General features: G+C 32.9%; 1 protein-coding gene across 16 annotated transcripts in view; it reads left to right on the top strand.

Moving 5' to 3' along the window:
• The window catches only part of VPS13B (vacuolar protein sorting 13 homolog B), an 851,071-nt gene that overhangs the window by 492,337 nt on the left and 338,302 nt on the right, over positions 1-20,432 (top strand). Inside the window, exon 31 of one of the 16 annotated variants that reach the window (XM_055546551.1) lies at positions 12,419-12,449. The exons of the other annotated variants lie outside the window; for them this stretch is intronic. Within the exon in view, the coding sequence (XP_055402526.1) occupies positions 12,419-12,434 (16 nt within the window). The 3' untranslated portion in view covers positions 12,435-12,449. Of the gene's footprint in view, positions 1-12,418; positions 12,450-20,432 lie in introns of those variants that run through there. 16 annotated transcript variants of the gene reach the window in all.

Genomic DNA, 20,432 nt, shown 5'->3' with positions numbered 1-20,432 from the left:
TGCTTTTCTAGAAATATTAGTAATAGCCCTTCTTTATTCCTGATGAATGTGCAGTTTAGGATGAGATATTGCTCTACTATATGTTTTTACAGTTTCTTTTAAAACCTGTCTTATCATCTACTTTAACACCGAGCTATAGTTCCAAAATACATTGCAGAGATTAAATTCTACAAAACCACACCCTCCCCCAATGATTAATTTCTTCCTAATTTTCTTTCTATATAAATGTTCTCAAAAATAACCATTGTGTTGGCTTTTGGCAAGGTATGTTTTGTATCTCATGATGTTAGGTTCCTAATCCTATAATGCATAGTGTTGGTTTCAAATAACTCCCTTTTAGCAAATCAGAGATATTGGGATAGTAGGTATTTAGAGTAGCTTGCCCGAAAGCTTTGTTTGAAAATACTGTTGGCAGACTTTTAGTCCCTGTCGTGTTCTTTAGCTGATCTAGTGTGAAGGCTTTGGATTTGGATTTGGCCTTCTCCAAAGTAACTGCGTCTTTTGTGGCTTCCTGTAGCAGGATGTAGGTTTCTATGAATGTGTTTCTATTTGCTGCCAAAAGCTACCTCAATAACAGTGTTGAAAATGACTGTAAGTTCTACTGTCATACATTTCAGACTGTTATATTAAATATATTTAACCCTTTTTATTGGTATTTTTGATGTTTTCCTCTAGAAATTCATGTTGAAAAAAATGTTACAGGATAATAGAATTTTGGGGGGTTTACATCATAATTTTTTATTGTGAACTTAGAAAGTCTATCTTATACTTATTTTAAGTACATTCTGGTTATAAAAGGTACACTGGATATGTAATATCTTATGTACATTCCTGATTGTGTGTTTTAATTGAGGCAGTAACATCATCACGTGAAATTATAACCTAAACACTTTTCGTCTTAAAGACGGGTGAGTTTCTGGGATATGATGAATGTTCACTAGAACCACCGACATATAAGACAGCTTTTTAAAAAACAGTAAAACGTTGTGCTAAGTGTTATTGTAAGTAAAAAGTAATCTGAATGTTTATTTATTTATTTATTTTTGTATTGGAGTATGGCCGCTTAGCAATGTTGTGATAGTTTCAGGTTAACAGCAAAGGAATTTACTGATACATATACATACATCCATTCTCCCCCAAACTCCCCTACCATCCAGGCTACCGCATAACGTTGAGCAGAATTCCATATGCCATACACTAGGTCCTTGTTGAATATCCATTTTAAATATAGCCGTTAAGTACAGGTCCATCCCAAACTTCCTAACTATCCTGTCCTCCCATCCTTTCCCTTCAGAAACCATCACATGCTTATTATAGTTATTCAAGTATACCCTGCTCAACATCCTAAATGGATTAAACAGGAGAGCTAAGATGATTGATTGGTTGATAAAAGTCTTTGCTCAGCTTTGAGTTTAAGAATATTGTAAAGCGTACTGCAGTGGTGGCTTTGTAACTTCAATTTGAGGAAGACCCATTTTACCCTTTCATGACTAGTGTCTGTTTTCAGCCAATACCTTCCAATCCCCTCCACAAATACAGAAGCTAATTAGAAAGCAAGGTAGGAAGCAAGCATCTATGCATTCATTTAATATGTAGAACTAATAATAAATTACACGTTGTATAAGAGAACTTGCTAACCAATAATGAGATGCTACTGCCCCTTGTCATTTTAACATGAGAACAAAGAAGCTATTATTTTCTAAAGTGCCAATTTAAACAATAGCTATTAATACTTGCATTTATCTTTATATCTTATTTTATTCTGTGTCCACTAGTTCACTGCCGTGAAGTAAACTATAATTTTAACTGTTTTGTATGCTAGACATACTTGCTGTCTGTTTGGAAACTCTGCATCCTCTGCTGGGAAGAAAGATATTTCTTCAATGTGAAATACTTTTCTGGTACATCATTTCTCACATTGAGCTGTGAACAAAAACTTACTTGAAAATCATTCCACATTGACAAGGATAATGAAAAATACAAATGTTGATTGTAAAAATAGATACAAAATAGATCAATGCAAAGCTAATTTTTTAGCTTTCAAGGCTGGTTTGAACTTTTTTCCATATCTTTTTATTTTTTATTGAGTTACAACTTATTGTCAGGGAAGTACATTAATTGTTTGTATACAGCATGATGGACTTTCGCATATGTGTGTAGCCATGTTCCAGCCACCCAACTCCCTAGAAACTTTCCTCTTCCTGGCGCATACAGTATCCTGCACTCCATAGATAGCCACTGTTCTTACCTCTATAGCCATTGAACAGTTTTGACATAACTAAATGTTAAAATGAATTAAGTTGTAAAAAATACTTTCTCAGCATAATTTATCATATGTAAATCTACTCCACATAGTCGAGTCAGTGTCAAATCACAGTTCAAAATACGTGATTTCAATCAGAATTAAAAAAAAAATTTTAACTTCAGTTTGTCGTATCTTAATGTCAAATTATATATTCATCCACTATGATATTTTCCATGTAAGTCACTAATGAATATAAGGGAAAAAATAAAAGTGTCAAGTGTGAATATTAAAATTTTTATTAATATGCACCTCTATTCATCGGACACATTCCAAGGATATAGCTTAATAACTCTGGTTATAATTGAGGTTATGAACCAATTTATGAATTTTATTTATTGGAACAGTTATTTGGTACAGATTGTCATATACATTATACATGTCTGTGGCATTTGTACATTAAAGAATATACTGCTTCTCAAAAAGAAATAATTATTTGTATTCCAGGACTTTATTGTCCTCTAACTGAATTGAATGTCATCCACGTATGGGTTTGATAAACTGACACAACAGTGAAAAGAGTCCCTGTCCCATGTCAGCTTATCAAACACACTGTGGACAGCACGTCTTTGGCACTGAAAAGATTTCCAGTCATTTAAGTTCTGGATAGAAGTCACGGAGCTCATGTTCAGTGAAACACAACCTCAGTATTTCCAGGTGATTTTAAATAACACCTGATAAAACTGAGGTATAGTCCCACTAAACTTTTAAGAATTATCCAAAAACTAGGAAAAAGAATAATACGCATAGCTACGAATTACAATGTCATTGGTTTAGTTAGCTGACTGAATGGATATTGATGAAATATACAGTAATTACCTAATATCCTGTCATTCTAATAAACAGCATTTTGTTATGCTGTAAACATATTTATGCTGTAGAAAAATAATAAAATTAAATGCTTTTTTTCCTATCCTAGTTCTTATCACAACAGATACCCTTGTGGGAAAGTTATCCTTCAATCTGAATTGGACACTAATTTTTTCCAACTTCATATAATTATTTTATTTGAAACTATTCATTCTCAGAAACTTAGCAGCCATCATTTTGAATAGTGTAACTGAATCATTTGTACTTTTTCCAGTTAAGTATAGGCATCTTAATATATTCTTTTAAGATTTATTCTTAGTACCATAAGTATATTCTGGTAAAAATCTCTAACTTATAAGGTGATATAGTTCAAAACATGTTTTCTTGTATATTATTTAACTTTATTTACATATAGCTATAACAAAGTAGTTCAAGCTGTAACATTTATGGGTCAACTTGCCTGATACTATATCATATAAAATGTGAAAAAATACTTTTCCAAGTTTATTTTCTATGCTTCTAACCCTTCGAAGAAGAAATTAGATTAAGCAGTTACAGTACCTCATCAGTGGCGCTCCATCTCTGTGCTGCAGGTAGAAACGTAGTGCATCAGTGCTGAGCAGAAGTTGCTCTTCCCTTTGGAGAAAATTGCAGTATCCAAGAGCTTTTTTAACAAGGGACCACTTTTAAATGTGTATGGTCACCTCAAAGGATATGTAGAGCATTTCCTGCCAGCAGGATTAGAGGAAGGAAGCGCCAGGCCAAAATGTTTGATGTGTGATGTACTGTAATTCCTTTCATGTGTTTGGTGGCTTTTATATGTTGATCAATGTTCTGCTACCAATTGTGACCTTGGTGTGGTCCAGGTCATTAAAATTTGACCTTCCTCAGTGTGTGGGGTCATTAACTATACCTAGCAGCATTATTATAATTAAGGATGCCATTTTCTTTTAAATAACCACCTCTCATTTTCATTAAAATATTTATTTTTTATAATTGGATAACCCTCCTAGAGACTGATTTTCATGAAAGAGATGATTCAGTGTTTGAAACTGCCAATACTAACAAAATGTAGCTGAATGCTCATTAGGGTTCCTTACTTTATCTGGTATACCTGCTGTTTAAATCAGCATTTTCTTCCCACAGTTTACTATGAGCATGTAAAGTTCACAGTGGTGACTAGCTTTTTTATTTTTTTTAATTTTAAAAATTAATTTTTTCTTCCAGTTTTATTGAGAGATAATTTACATACAGCTTTGTGTAAGTTTAAGGTGTGCAGCATAATGATGTGACTTACACACATCATGAAGTGATTACACAAAAATTTTTAGTGAACCTCCATCATTTCATATAGACACAGAAAGAGAAAAAATTATTTTTTCCTTGTGATGAGAATTCAGAATTTATTCAAAAAACTTTCATATATAACATACAGCAATATTAATTTATTAATCATGTACATTACATCTAGTTTTATAGTGTAGTTTTCCTGGGAGTGTGAGTCTTACAAGCAATAAGCATTGACAAAATCACTGTCAGCAATATTACTGACAATATTACTTTTAATATTACAATATTGCTTTTAATAAAACAAAGTTGACAATTACCCATGTTCTTTACTTTTCAAAGAGTACGTGTTCAAAAGCAGTTGAGTGCTAATTGGCTGTAGATTTAGGCTGTGTTTTCAACATAAGTAAACATAAATGAGCAACAGGAGCTAATTAATGTAGTGTAATGGCAAAGGTTTGATAACAGTCTAAATGTTCACTGTAGAGGATTGGTTAATAGAATAATAATATACTCATGCAGTGAAATTAGAAATAACCATGACAAAGGATGTATGGGTGCCTATTTATTAACATGAAATGTAGTTTAGGTATTTGTTAAGTGAAACAAACTTTTTAAAACTGCATGTATAATATGGTCTTATCTATATATATGTTTACATGTGAACAGAAGATAGCCTGAATTGTCAAAGGTTACCTGTGATTACTAGTATATGAACAATTGTTTTTCTTGATAATTTCCTGATTTTTAGACTAATCTCAACTGTGATTAATTACCGTCTTAAAAAGTAGGGAAAATGGCAGTTTTATACTCATTCTGTCTTTAAATCTTAAAGTACTGTTTTACGTTTTTAGGGTTTTTTCCTATTCACTCAATGTAAGCTATATGAAAATAGGTGTTTTATTCTTTCATACTCATCCTCTCTATAACCTTTGTATTTGCCTTTTGGGTGTTTTAAACTTTATTTTTAGTATGATACTATATATATATAGCCCATGGGCTTGTAAACAGTCTGACATGACTGAGCGACTTTCACTTTCACTATTAGCTTACCCATTCGTCATTGACCACTTGACCGTGGTGATTCTGAAGAAATACATGCTTTATTCTGGGTGGATGGGTGAATGAATGAGTGTGTATTGAAGGTTATTTTGTTTATTTATTTGAGGAACTAGTTTAATCTTTTCCCCACATATGAGCATCCAAATATTTTCTGTAGTTGCCTTTTCTCTCCCAGTGCTGGTGCTGGATGCATCGTTGGTACACAATCTACTAGGTGCCAAAGAGGTTGTTTCTAAAATATAGAAATGATAAAGTTGTTGTTTTTCGTTACATAATAAATCAGTTTTGTTATGTCATTTATTTCTCAAAAATGTTTATGAGTGCTTACCATTTACTAAACACTTCCTAGATGTTGGGCTATCAGTTCAGTTCAGTTCAGTCGCTGAGTCGTGTCTGACTCTTTGCAACCCCATGAATCTACTTCTAAAAAGTAATAATAAAATATCCACAGTCTTTACTTCATGGAACATAGTTTAACCATCTTTATAATTATGCTTAAAGTGTATCAGCTGACTGATTTTTTTAATCATCTTTTTTTGATAAATAAATGGTACATTTACAATATAAAGGAAGAACTCAGTTAATTTTTTTAATATTCTTAGTATATATTACTGTAGCATCTTCTTTATTTTATCTTGTAAGAAATGCTTCACTAGTTTTGAAATTTAAAGTCTTAGTTGTAACAAGTCACTTTCAGGCCATGGCTTATGATGTTAATATTCAAGATCAAAATGCTATGCTATGCTATGCTAAGTCGCTTCAGTCGTGTCCGACTCTGTGCAAGCCCATGGACTGCAGCCTACCAGGCTCCTCCATCCATGGGATTTTCCAGGCAAGAGTACTGGAGTGGGGTGCCATTGCCTTCTCCATAAACATGGTTAAATTTTAAGCGTAATAGTGTACAAAATTTAAAAAACTAAATAACAACTTTCACCAATATTTGTGAACAGTTACTCAGTTGACCTTTTAAAAAAAGATGCAGTAATTTGCTGCACATTCTTTTGTATTTTTCTACAATATGTTAAGATAATGGTATAAAACATGTATAATTCAAAAGCATGTTAATGTTGAATGAGAATTCTGTATTTTAATATCAGTGTGAATTTATGCACACACAATATGAATAGCAGATTTTGTGAATATTTGGGAAATGAAGTATTTATACATAATAAAATAAAGCTGATATGAATGTGTCATAGGTAATTGTTAGGTAAATTGTTGATAGAAAAGATGCTTAGAAGTAAGATGCTTGGAAGCAGCTACAATGAGAGTAGGTATAATCTCTTCTTTTTGATACACTAAATCTGAAAATATATTTTCTGTATAAGCAGTTATATATAAACAGTTGCATATTAAAGGAATACTTTACAGTGTATGTAAGAAAAGAGATTTAAAATTAATCACCAGCTATGTTGGGAGTCATTTTTGTAGCATCTCTTTAACAGCTATTTGACCTCATTATTTCTCAGTTCATAAATTTTAGTTTGAATGCTTGTGCCTCAAAACACATGCTAAGGTGTGAAAAACATCCTTTTTTCCACGTCTTTTATTTCTCAATTTTATTGGTAATTTCCTAGCTCTTCCCCTACTTCTGACCATGTCTTTTTCAGAAGTGAAATTTTGAATTTGAATTACAGGTAAAAAGAAATTTTATCTTACATAAATCAGTTTCTTTTGTATTCCCTTTGAAAGATACAAAAGCATTTTGTTTTTACATTTATTTTTTAACCAAAATCTAAAAGTTTCATAATTGTTCTCTGAATTTTTACTGTGGTCTTGAGCCCCTGTTTTGAGTAATTGTACTTTCATGTTTTAAATGTTTGTTTTTGGTATTGCTCAACATTTTCTATTACAAGGCTATTTTCTTAAAATGTCATGGTATAGAATCAAAACTTCTAAAGGTTGAATTTTTTTGTAGTCATTATTCTGTTTATAAAAAATTGCCAAATGTACATTATTAGGTTGTTCATATGTTGCCTTAATTCTCCCTTTTCCTTTTCTGTTTTAATTATAGCTTGGAATATGTCTAAGGGCAATATATTTAGAAACTATTCTGTAGAGTAATATTATTTATCATATTTTAAAATTATAAAAGAACATATTTCTCAGGTATCAATTAAAGCTTATATAAAATATATTCTTAATCAGTATAACTTAAATATTTTCATCAGATAGCTCATATTTTGTTGACTCAAGTCAACACTGCATGTTATGACATGATACTTAATCAACAAACATCAATCTGTTTTTAAATTTCTTCCATGTTAAGAAATTTATGCTCAAAGTAAATAAAAATATCTCTGTACTTTGGAGGATGAGATAGGGCAGAATATTTTTATGTTATTTTCTTGAAGAGAAAAAGTCTTCATATTAGTAATGGCATGATAGTGTTTCCCTTCCTGAGTGAACTAGGTAGTGATTTATTTTCAGATTCATTATACTGACTGCAGGGATAAAATACTTTATGTAGTGTTCTAGTAGTATATAATGTTTTAAATTCTTAAATTATTTCTGTTTAAATCTAGATAGTGTTCAATCATTAGAAAAATTAACTCAAACTAGAGTTAATGGAAATCTTTCTAAAATCTCATTTCATGAGATTCAGTTTGTATAGGGAAATTTTTTCAGAAGAAGAAAATTCTAATCCCAAACCTTGGAAAGCCACTACCACATGTCTTGACAGTTTATCCATTTATTGCTAATAGGAATGTCTTCAAATTTTCCTTCCTGTAGCATTGCTGTTTTACTGTCACGTAGTATCCTAATCAGATTGGTGTAATTAATCACATTTTCATTATAGATGGTAAGTTAGGGAAATTTTCTCATAGAGAAACCTTGTGGTGCTATGATAACCAGAGGGAATCTCCATGGAACTGTTAGAACTAGGTAAGACACCCTTAAAGGATGTGTTGAATTGCAGCAAATATATCAGGTAGGAGGAAAAAAGGGTCAAAGAAGAGAGAGATAAAATTAGAGACCTAAGCAGGCTTCTATCGGTATCCAAGGATTGGTCTTAGGGGCATAACGAGAGAGAGGCAGGGAGAAGCAATTGAGGTCAGACTGTAGAAGCTTTGAATTTCAAGTTAAAGATTGTGCTTCACTGCCTGGGTGAACTGGGGAGGTCCTGAGTATTTCAGTAAGGTTTGTACTGTATTTCGAAGATCAAACACAGTGCTAAGGACATAATAGGTACTTAAAGAGCACAGATTATGATACCAGACTGCTTGGATTCAAGTCTGAGCTTTTCCACTCAGTTTCCAAACTGAGGCAGCTAAGTATCTTATGTTGGCCAAGGGCAGTTGGCAAGTGAGCGGAAAAGCTCAGACTTGAATCCAGGCAGTCTGGTATCATAATCTGTGCTCTTTAAGTACCTATTATGTCTGATGCTGGGAGGGATTGGGGGTAGGAGGAGAAGGGGATGACAGAGGATGAGATGGTTGAATGGCATCACTGACTCTATGGATGTGAGTCTGAGTGAACTCCGGGAGTTGGTGATGGACAGGGAGGCCTGGCGTGCTGCGATTCATGGGGTTACAAAGAGTCGGACACGACTGAGCGACTGAACTGAACCGAACTGAATACTACTTACCTTTTAAGGTTGTTGTGAAAGTAAAAGTGAAGTCGCTCAGTCGGGTCTGACTCTTGGCGACCCCATGGACTGTAGCCTACCAGGCTCCTCTGTCCATGGGATTTTCAAGGCAAGGTACTGGCGTGGGTTGCCATTTCCTTCTCCAGGGGATCTTCCCAACCCAGGGACCGAACCTGGGTCTCCTGCATTCCAGGCAGACGCTTTCTGAGCCACCAGGGAAGGGTTGTTGTGAGGATTATATAAATTAATGCATACAAAGCATGTAGAATTTGAGTGGCATATAGTGTGTATTCAAAAATATTTACCGAATACCTATTTGTATTAGTTGTCATAAGTTTTATAACTGATGGAATATTTTTGAAATAATTACTTAATCTGGCCATACTGTACTGATTAAATTGTGAAATGATTCCACCTCTTAGCCCCTGTTTATGCAAGATGAAATAAATATCACTGACAAATTAAGAAATTGTAATTTTTTATGTGCCACATAAAAACACATCCCACCTAATCCTACCTACTCAAGGGATTTGTGTCAGTTTAAAATTCCCAGATAATTTTCAGTTTGTAGTTTTATGCCCTACTTAATACTAGCTATTTTTTTATAGCGTTTTATAGTTTACAGAGTACTTTCATATATTTTACCTCCTTTACTTTTCACTGCAGCCCTTAGCACTTTTTAGACTATGAATTGCATTTTGCAGGGGAGAAAAACCAAGCTCATGATTGCCCACGTTCACACAGCCAGCTTGAGCTCTTAACCCCACTACTTTATAATTCTGCTTGGCCTTGATTTTGAAAACAACTACATCAGAATAATATAGAGGATGAGAAAATGGATTCTATACCTACCACCTACCTCTGTTCTATAACTTGCTTTTTTAACTGTACCTTACACATACTAGAATCATCACTTAGATATTCATAATCTCATTCATTTAGATTTTGATTGTTATTTAATAGTCCATTGCATGAATATTCCAGATTGTTAATCTTTCCTTCTACTAATGGATATTAACATTTAAAATTTTTCTCTATCACATATAGTGTTAAAATGAATATTTTTCACTCTTTTCCTAGAAGATGTGGTTTCTCTAGAGGAATGCCTTCCCTCAGTGGTGGAAGTGTTCTGTTTCTGCCCTGTCCAGTACAGTAGCCCCTGGACAGATGGGCTGTTGCATATCTAAATGTGACTACTGTGACTAAGGAACTAAATTTTAAAAGTTGTATTGAATTTTAGGTAACTTAATTTTCAGTAAACACATGCAGCTAGTGGCTGTTGTACTGGACAACATGTCTCTAAGTTATATAGATAGTGGAATCAAGTCACAGGTGAAGCACAGCTTCAGTGCTGCCGTATTGTTTTTCAAAGTGATTTTATCAGATTTACGTTCCCAGGGGCTGAGGTGAGAGCTGCCATTGCTCTACGTTGTGGCAGACATTTGCCATTAATACTGTTACATTAGACACCACCAACAGGACTGTCTTGGGACTGGATGTAAGTGGAAGACTCTTAGAGAAGGATATTTGCTCTCTACAACTGGAAGCAATGCTGTGATTTCCTAATAAGATTAGATACAGATGTGTCCCCTCTAATGTATGGTGATAGAAGGGTACTACCCTACCATACAACAGGGATTTATACCAGATTTTTAAGTCAAATATGAGACTGTACTTACTGCTGACTAGAAGACTCTTGACTGGTACCTCTTGCTAAAACACTTTTATTCTGATTATTTTGCATGTTGAGATATTCATGGTTTGATGTCACATATTAAGATATTTTCTGAACTATTCCTGTATTTTTAAAAACTACTAATTTTGCTTTACAAATACCAGAGTTGCTTAATGATTATTGTATACAAATCTGAGAATCTCCAGTTCTTGTTCCTATTTTTCTTTGACCAATTCTGTAACATTTGTGGGCTTGAAGCAACTCAGTGCATCATAAACTATATAAAATAATGTGGCAACATGTTTGTAAAGAAGTTGCTTCGTTATATACTAAATCTAAACATTGCTTATCCAGCTCTAACCCCAAAACTCTTTCTGTCTACTCTAATCAATTGTCTTGGAAATATTAAGTTTATTTTGGCATCTCAGTTGTTTACCCAACTATATCACACATATATACACATATATGTACATATCACACTGTTTTAATGAAGTATATTCTTATGTTTTATTTTGAAAACCAGTTCCCATATTAAGTATAGAAAGGAGGTAAGAGAGAAGACTGAATTTGTAGTCAGAAGGTGTGGTTTCCAGTATAGACTCTGCTGTCAGTCTCCTTACCTAAGTCATCAGCATCTATAAAATGGAGTCTACCTGTCACACCTTGTGGTTGGTAATTTACTTGAGATGATATTGAAAAGCCCTTTGCAAACCATTTGACTGTATATAAACTTTAAAGTATTATTAATGTTACCATATAATGTGTGTATTTTTGTGTTTTGCATGATGAAACACTTTATAGTTTGGTAAGAAGATGGGAATAATGTAGAGTAATAAGAAGGAAATTAAAGAAAAGAAGGTTTAAATGATAGAATAAGAAGCATACTAATCAAAATGCATTTGGTAAGAGAGAAAGAAAGATATCTTTCTTAACATTTTTTCTTAGAGATTTCCCACACAATTTAGAATTAGGAAACCTTGTAATCCAAATAATTCACCTACAGTGTGCTTTATATAAATGCTTGTTAGGGTTATAGGATTGTTTTCTTATTGTAGAAGACTTAGAAAATTAAAAGAATTTGTTTCCTATTTAATAATACTTATGAACATTTCTCTATGTAATTAAATAGTCTTTCAAAACCTCATTTCTAATTACTCACCAGTGTCTTTAAATATCATTATTATTGCTGACAGTCTTTAGCTGAGATTTTGAATAAAGGGGAACCAGTTCTGAATCTTGATTTAAATGGTAATTTTTTGAAAGGAAGTATTCTTTGTAAAAATAATTTAGGAGTAGGAGATATTGGGTAATGATTGATTAGTAGAGAAAAAGGGAATGTTATACATGAGACTTGCATAGAAATTTTCAAATAAGAATTTCAAATTGGATTTGGAAATAAATCGAAATCTGGTTAACTACAAAAACCAATTGTTCTAAGGAAATGAAATGAAAAAAATGGAATAAGATGGGAAGAAAATATTGGAATGAGAAAGGATGCTAACATAGTTGGAAAAGTCTGGGTGGTTCATGATTTATATAATAGGAGTTGACTTGCAGAAGATTTAATAGAAGAATCCTAAATCAGGAGTATTGCCAAAGATGTGTCGCAGAAACATTAGAAGCAAGTAGGAGGTCTGACTATCTTTTAATGAGGACACATTATAAATTTGTTCTATTTAATTACCATCTTTAGAAACCTAAAGCACTGAAATCTGAGGAAACTTACAGAATGCAGAGGTTTTACTAAATTTACAGTTAGCCTTTCAAAGTCACCTATGTGGAAATTGCATTAAACTTCATTGCTCAGTAAGACCCTTCTGGACTCTTAATATATAAAAGAAGTTAACTTTTATGCCAAGAACTTGCACGTTTTAGACGTCCATGAAGATTTTATGTAAACACACCTGTAATATATTATTATAACATTCTGGAAAAAGCTTTCTGATTTTATATTGTCAGTGAATGATTATGTATTATTATTACTTGAAATGAAGTGATACAAATAAAAATTCATTTTAAAGATTTAATGTTTGAATATTAATGAAAAATAGCATTTTAAGAATTGAATTATTTTATTAGTATAAGAAGGAAGAGATTGCCTAATCCCTGTGAAGTTTTATAGTATGTGTGTGGTATATGTTAGGCTGTAAAAATTAAAAGGCTAGAATGACATTTGATGATGCTTTTGTTCTTTTTTTTTCTTTCTCATAAACCAGCCTAACTTTTCTAGGCTTTCTTTTGTTGTTGTCCTTTATTTTCTAAAGTGTTGTCAAGCCCTTCATGTATTGTACATATAGAACTGGCTATTTGAACCTGTATGTAGAGTTTCGCATTTGTTCCTGTTAAATTTCATCCTATTAGTTTGACTCTGTTCCAGCATTTTGAGATGTTTTAGAACCTTGATTCTCTCATTCACTGTGTTAGCTATACTTCCCAACTTTGTCATTTGAAAATTTGATAAGACAGATTTATATGAATTCATTAAAATTATTGAAGGATAAAAGTTATTGAGCCAAATCCTCTGGCATGTTACTAGAGAAATGACTCCAAATAGATATTATTTGGATCAGTTATTAAACCAGCTCTAAATCCATTTTATTACATTGTCATCAAGTCCATATTTCTTTCTTACATTCAAAAATTATCTAAACTTAGTTACACATCTTTATAACATCAAGTTCCATAATACTGATGCTTATTTCTCACTTACCATGGTGTTATGGAAATAGGTTTAGTTTGGCTTGATTTATTCTTACTTAATTCACATAACTTCTAATATATACCACTTTCTATTCCAAGTGCTGAAAACCCTTCTGATGAATGAATAATCAATTTTGTTGAAGATCAACATCATAATTAAGTTATTTTATAAAGCTGAAGTAGCATTTCCTTTTCTATATATTCTAGTAAGTCTCCTTATTAGTCTTTTCTCTGAGGTCAAACATTGTTTCTTTGATCACATCAACAAATTTTTCAATGCAGTGCGTGTTCATTTAGTGCATTTCTGTAGAACATGTTTCTAATGAGATGAGAATTATTTGGTATAGTTTGATATACTTTTCACATAAGTCATACATTGTATATCTTACAGCTTTTTAAATCATCTTATAAATATACCCCATCTATAGCATGAGTGAACAAATGAGGACTGATCAGTACAAATCTGTAACTGAAAAAAATTTCAAAACTCATGTTTCCCTGAAGATAGATTATGAAAATCAAGTTTCTTATTTGCTTATCATTGAGAATATTTTGAGACTAATCAAGAGAAAGAGATAAATATTTCATATTCTAATGAAGTTGCATATTAATGTAGCCATCAAAAGGAAAATAATTGGTAAAGACTGCTGTCATGTCATTTTTATTTTATACTTGTGTTATGTGGATTTGTAAACATGAATCATTTAAAATGAGTGTTACTCCATTAGAAAATGTGAAATTGCTTGTCTATTAAAAAGTTTACTTAAAAATTAATTTTAGTTTCTGAAAGGTATGAAATTCTTAGAAAATGATTTAATAACTGAATTACTCTGCTTTTGCTCCTTTACGTTTATAACTCCCTTCTTTTAAGAATATGAAATACATGATTAATTTATTATTTAGATTAGAAATGTAGAGACACTATTTTCTTGCCTTATCTTCTGTTTCAGCTCAAGGAATTATTTTAGGGCCAATTTGCTTAAGTTGAAGTCTCTGCATCTTGAGTGTACTTTTGGATTTTATAATACAGAGTAAGTGAGACCAATGGATTCAGTCCAAAATCAGGCCAATCAGCTTCTTTCTTCTCCATTGTAGTACTAACAATAACCAGGTGGCATTTACAATATACTAAGCATATTACAGTTACACATTTACTCCCCAAGGAAGCCTGTGTAGCTAGGAATGATTATTTCCTTATAGAGGAATCTGATATTCACTGGCTTAGTTTACTTCTCCAAGGATAAATGTATAGCCTATAAGTGGTAGAATCAGAATTTTAATATAATTGTGACATTAAAATGCATGCTTTTAATACAGTATCATTATACTGCATTTTCTTTGACCATGAACCCTAATGGTAGCCAACCGCCTTACAGATGTATACCAGTCATCATAGAATGGACTGGACCAGAAGATATAAAAGGAATCCTGAGAAACCTATCTTCCTCTTTGGAGATACAATTGAGAAGTACATGTGCTGGCATTTGTGAGTCAGTTGTGCTACTGAATGCATATAAAGCATAAAATATAACTGAAGATAGCATCCTGGTGATCACTAGTAATTGAAGGGGCAAGCAGAAGAAAATAATCTAGTAAAGGAGATTAAGGAAGGACAGTTGAGGGAGTATGAAACCATTGACACTCATGAGGGAAATTTCAAGAATAAGCAAGACTGTATGAATAGCTTTATGTATATTAGTTATTTGGTAGCTCAGCTCATAAAAAAAAATCTGCCTACCATGCAGGAGGTGGAAGAGACATGGGTTGGATACCTGAGTCGGGAAGATTCCCTGGAGAAGGAAATGGCAATATTCTTGCCTGGGAAATTCCATGGACAGAGGAGCCTGGCTGGCTACAGTCCATGCAGTTGCAAAGAGTCCGACACAACTGAGCACACATGCCTAACTCACTTGACTCCTCAATGACTTCACTTTTCAGATGAATAAAATGAAGCACTGAAACTAATTTACCCAAAGGCAGCCAGTGGTAGATGGCAGAGCTGGAATTATGAATCCAGGCATGCTAACTGTGCCGTCTGCTTTTCACTAGCATGCTGTACTGCCATTTTGAATGGTCAAATGCCACGAAAGGTTAGGTAAGCTAATGACCGAAAATTGTTCACTGGCTCTGGTAATTAGAAAATCTAAAAGTTGAGAATCTTCTCCAGGAAGATTTCAAAGGAAGAATAAGGATGACACCTGATTGCTTTCAGTTAGAGGAGAAAATAAATAGTAAGGAAATAGAAATACTGAGAGAAAAATAAATTTGTATTTAAAAGGGAATGTGACAAGGTGGTAGCCAGAGGGGTATACAGAAGAGAGTTTCTCTCTTACAAGGAGAAAAACTTGAATATATTTTAGCTTGAATGGTAAAGTTGCAAGTGAGAAAAAGAAAAAAAAAATTGAGTAAAGTCTCCAAGGGAAGTGAAGGGAATAAAGAAGAATATTTGTTATTTATTCAACTTTAATATATGAAAAGCCTACCATGTACCAAGTTGTATGGCTGAGTACAAGCTGCTGAGAAAACAGACACTGACCTAGACTTCAAGAGTGAAGTGAACTAACAGAGATCTTGGCCTTGAAGAGAAGAGATGCTTCTCCTGAACAGTTTGGTGAAAGAGGCAGCACAAATACAAATTTCTCTGTTCTGTAAGTAAAGTAGCCTCAGATTTACTGGTCCTTGTCCTTGCTCCTTTCCCTTCAGGGAGCAGAGATAGGCTGTTCCAAGAGATATGATGCTCTAAGTATCAGAAAGTGGTTTTTGGAATCAATAAGGATTCTGGTTTAGGTTGTTTAAAAAAAAAAAGATTAAGAGAGCAGGCATATTCCTCAGCCCTAGTCCAGACCTGCCGAATCAAAATTTCTGTAGATTTGGAAACTTAACTGTTGTAACAAACTCTGGGTTATTCTTTTGCACTCTGAAGATGAGAACCCCTGCCCTAAGTCACTAGCAGTCGGTCTCAGCTTGATGGTCAGCCATTTATACCCCCTGCCTTATACGCTCTTAAGATTACTGTCACTTATGGACACTTGATGATAAAAATGTAAGCATTTATTTTAATCAAGACATATAAATTTTGCTTCTTTTTACATTCCTATTTTCTGGCTTGTTTAACATTTTGTAGATCTCAACTGAGCTGTAAGTAATGAATTTTGCTTCTTTACAGTGAGTTCCCAAGATATGCCTATTCAGCAGTAAGCAGTAAATGGTTCAACATGAGCTGTTTCTTATGTAAACATACAAAAGGCCTGACCCAGACTAAATCAATTTAAAAAGGAAAACATTAAAGCTATGTTTCCTGTTATATACTTAAAGTCTTCTTTGGTTCCTTATGATTATACCATTGACCAACTATTTCAGACTTGAGTTTATCCTCCTACACCACCTGCTGAATGGTTCAAAATGGTATGGGAGATGAGTTTCGGAAGGGCAAAGCAGTTACAATTACAACTCCTACATTTTAGCTAATAAAGCAGCTTTTTGTGTTAAGGGTAAGGAAGTTATGGGCATCTTGACTCACTCCCTTTCCCGATTTGAATTGCTAAAAGGTTTTAAAGACTACAATAAGGAGGGAGAGCAAAGTTCATAGAGCTTTTAGAGGGATGTGAAGTTGAGACAAGAAAATTTGGTTCTTGTTTATGATGTCAAATATTTCTAGGAAGATAGGTTAGGAAATAATATGCAGCTTTTCTTATCAAGAATTGTGACTGTATTTTTTGAGGCAGATATTGTTAGTATTAAGCATTCTGGTCTTCACCAAAGCCATAAAGTTCTTTTCCTATGATTGCTTCCCTAGTAAAGTAGCATTCTGTTAGAATTCTTAAATAATTTTGTAACTGTTTCTTGTGAAAATGTGAAAATTCAAAACTCTGTTGAATAAAATATACTTTAATTTTTGGCTTTGCAGTCAAATTTTTTTTCACTTTTAGGCTATTTTTAGTTATAAAGTCCTCACTTAGGGAAAATAGCATTTTAAAAGTTGTACAATGATTTCCAGTCTTTGAAAAAAATTAAATTATTTCAAATCTTATGTCTGTAACTGTTTATATATTTATATTTAAATATCTAGTGTACCATGAGATGTGAAATATACCTTTCCTAAGACATCTTGTTCTTATATTGCTTGATAAAAGTGCATGATATTTAAGTGAAAACATTTTGAGTATGTTTTCTTAATTTAGTACTGAAAAACAGTACTTTGAATATTCTATATTTTAATTACTGGAATTGGTTTTAAGTATGCATACAACAAAGTGGGCATATCTTATACTTTAAAGAATAAAAATTAGTGATTATTTCAAGTTAAGGAAAAAAATCAAGTGCTTTTTGGATAATGAAGTAAATCAATGAACCTCTGTATATTTTCTGACTATAAAGAATTAAAAATAATATGGATCATGTAGTAAGAAAGAAAAATTAGATTATATTATCTAGATTTGAAATGGTTATCCTTTATTTTTATCAGAGCAAAATCAAAATAAACTTGTACAGTTTGTAAATATTAGCTATTGCTTTGAAATATATTTAATCTTTGTATTAAACTGATAAATCAAATGGCCTACCTTTATTATTTATAATAATAATTTAAATTTTTATACTTGGAAAACTGTCTGCAGAGGAGATACATTATTTACTGCATTTGATCTCTCAGGAGGCTAAAAATTTGTTGGGGAAGTGATTTTTGTTTTTTTAAAGATACAACTGTATTTTTAATTGGCCTAGATTTTCCCTGATAAAATGTTTTTTGTCTAAAGGGTTTTATTACATACTGATGAGCTTGCTATTAATTTAAAATATTCTTAGATTGATGAAATAGATTAAATGTAGGTAGAATTTATTCAGTTGGATTAATTAAATTCTGGCTCCATGGTGCTCTGTTTTCTCAGGAATTTGTTTTTCAGAATCCTAATATGTGCTTCGTCTGGGATAGGTCTCTTAATTCTCACTTTCCAGGCAATTCATTTCTATTTAACATGTTTTGTAAAGGCTTAGAGAATAAGAGTGGATGGTTTTTTCCCTAACACTGAGGTTTCTATGGTGTGTCTAGTTTTGTGCTAGGCTCTCTGTATATTATCTCATTTCATTTTTATAATCAAGACAGAAACCCACTTCTTTCTCGGCTCTTGACTACCCTGCTACTGCGTAATTTCTATAAGCTTTTTGACAGAGGAGAAAATGCCATTTTGTTAGGCAAGCCTAACCTATGGGCCATACCTCTTTATCCACAAAGCAGGGCCTGGTACAGGCCCCTCACACTTTATGAAGAATGGCCTGTCTTTGGTTTAAAGGCTCTCCAGCCATTCAGAGCCTCTTCAGGGTTTCTGGATGGACTGCTCTTACAATTTTGAACCTGTCGTTTCTGCTCCTAAGTACTTTCTTCCTTGTGGTAAATGAGATTGGGCTTTTGAGCTCCTTTTAACGCTGCTTCCTCTTTCCTGGGCTCCTCAGATCTGGGTCAGGTGTCCCTCCTGTGTGTTTCCAATTGTATTCTCTACCTAACCTTGTTTAACACTGACAATTTTGTAATTACCTCTGTCTGTTTGAGAGTGGAGACCCAGTATCCTCAGGCCCTGTCAGAGGACCTAGCAGGCAGCCCACTAATAGTCTTTATATGAACGAATGCAACTTAGCTCATTGGAGACAGGGCTATTTAGGTAGGCAGATGTACTTTTGATAGTCTTGACTGAGACCAAAAAAAAAAAGTGTGTGGGGGAGGGAAGACCTTGGTTGTTTTTCACCAGTTACTGTATTGCCAGTAGTTTTATACTATCAGGTTATAGGTTTTAAATGATCAGTTTTGTCTAGAAAAAAGAGCTATATTAGAAATAACATTATATTTGGTGGAAGAAATGAGAGAACAATGTTTATGTTCATCCCTTTGGGGAAAAGGATAAGCAATTGCCTTTCAGGGACAGTGATAAGTAGGATAGATTTTTTTTTTCCAAAACAAGTTGTAAAATCTTTATTGCTTCAAATCTTCCTAATCTTTTATTATCTGTTTAATCTCCAGAACATCATAGTTATGTTTCCTTTTTTATTGCAAATATAATTTATTAGACTTTGTTCTTTATATCTTTTTTTTCCCCTTGAATGCTAAGTTTGTCTATTTTTGGCTCTCTCTGCCTTTTTTGTTTCATTTATTTCTGCTCTTTTTTTCCCTCCTTCCCCCCACCCTTTTAGTTTATTTTGGCTTTTTATATTTAACTCATTAATTTTGAGCCTTTATTTTTTTGTTAAAACAACATCTTAGACAATAAATTTCCCTCAAAGTGCCGCTTTAACTGCATCGCACAACCTTTAATACGCATTTTGTTTTTAAGTATTTCTAATTTTTTTTTTTTTGGCCCAGGGATTGACTTAACATAGAAGTGTATCTTTAAATCTAAAAATACAATCAATTATTCCAAATCCTTTCTTTAAAATAAAATGTCTAACTTCATTGTTTTATGCCCAGAGGATTTAGTCTGTATGATACTAACCTACTGAAATGTGTTGAGGCTAGTTTTATTGCCTCCCACGTACTTGGTTTCAAAAAATGTTCCTGTGGGCTTGACAAAAATTATAATTATACATTTGTTGGATACGGTGCTACATAAATGTCCATTTCATCAGATTTATTTAATTGTATTTTTAAAATTTTCTATATTTTACTTTTTTCATAATGTGTTTAGTCAATTCATTACTGAGAGAGGTAGGTTAAAATTTTCCGCCACGAGTGGATACATTTGTCAATTTCTCTTTGAGGATGTGTCCGTTTTTCTATGTGTCAAGTTTATATCATTCCAAATAAATTTAAAATTGTCTTAACTTCCAGGCATTGGATCTTTTAAATTTAGGTAATAAGCCTATCATAGTTTTTTTCCTTAAATTTTACGTTGTCAGATGTCAGTATAACTACTCCATCTTTCTTTTGGCCTCCATATATTTTTTTCCATTTATTGACTCTTAATTTTCCTGTGCACTTAAGTTTGAGGTATACTTCATTAAAAACAGAATAAAAGTGTGGT

The sequence above is a fragment of the Bubalus kerabau genome, chromosome 14 (genome assembly GCF_029407905.1).
Source record: "Bubalus kerabau isolate K-KA32 ecotype Philippines breed swamp buffalo chromosome 14, PCC_UOA_SB_1v2, whole genome shotgun sequence".
Taxonomy (NCBI): Eukaryota; Metazoa; Chordata; class Mammalia; order Artiodactyla; family Bovidae; genus Bubalus; species Bubalus kerabau.
This window is presented reverse-complemented; position numbering and strand designations above follow the sequence as displayed.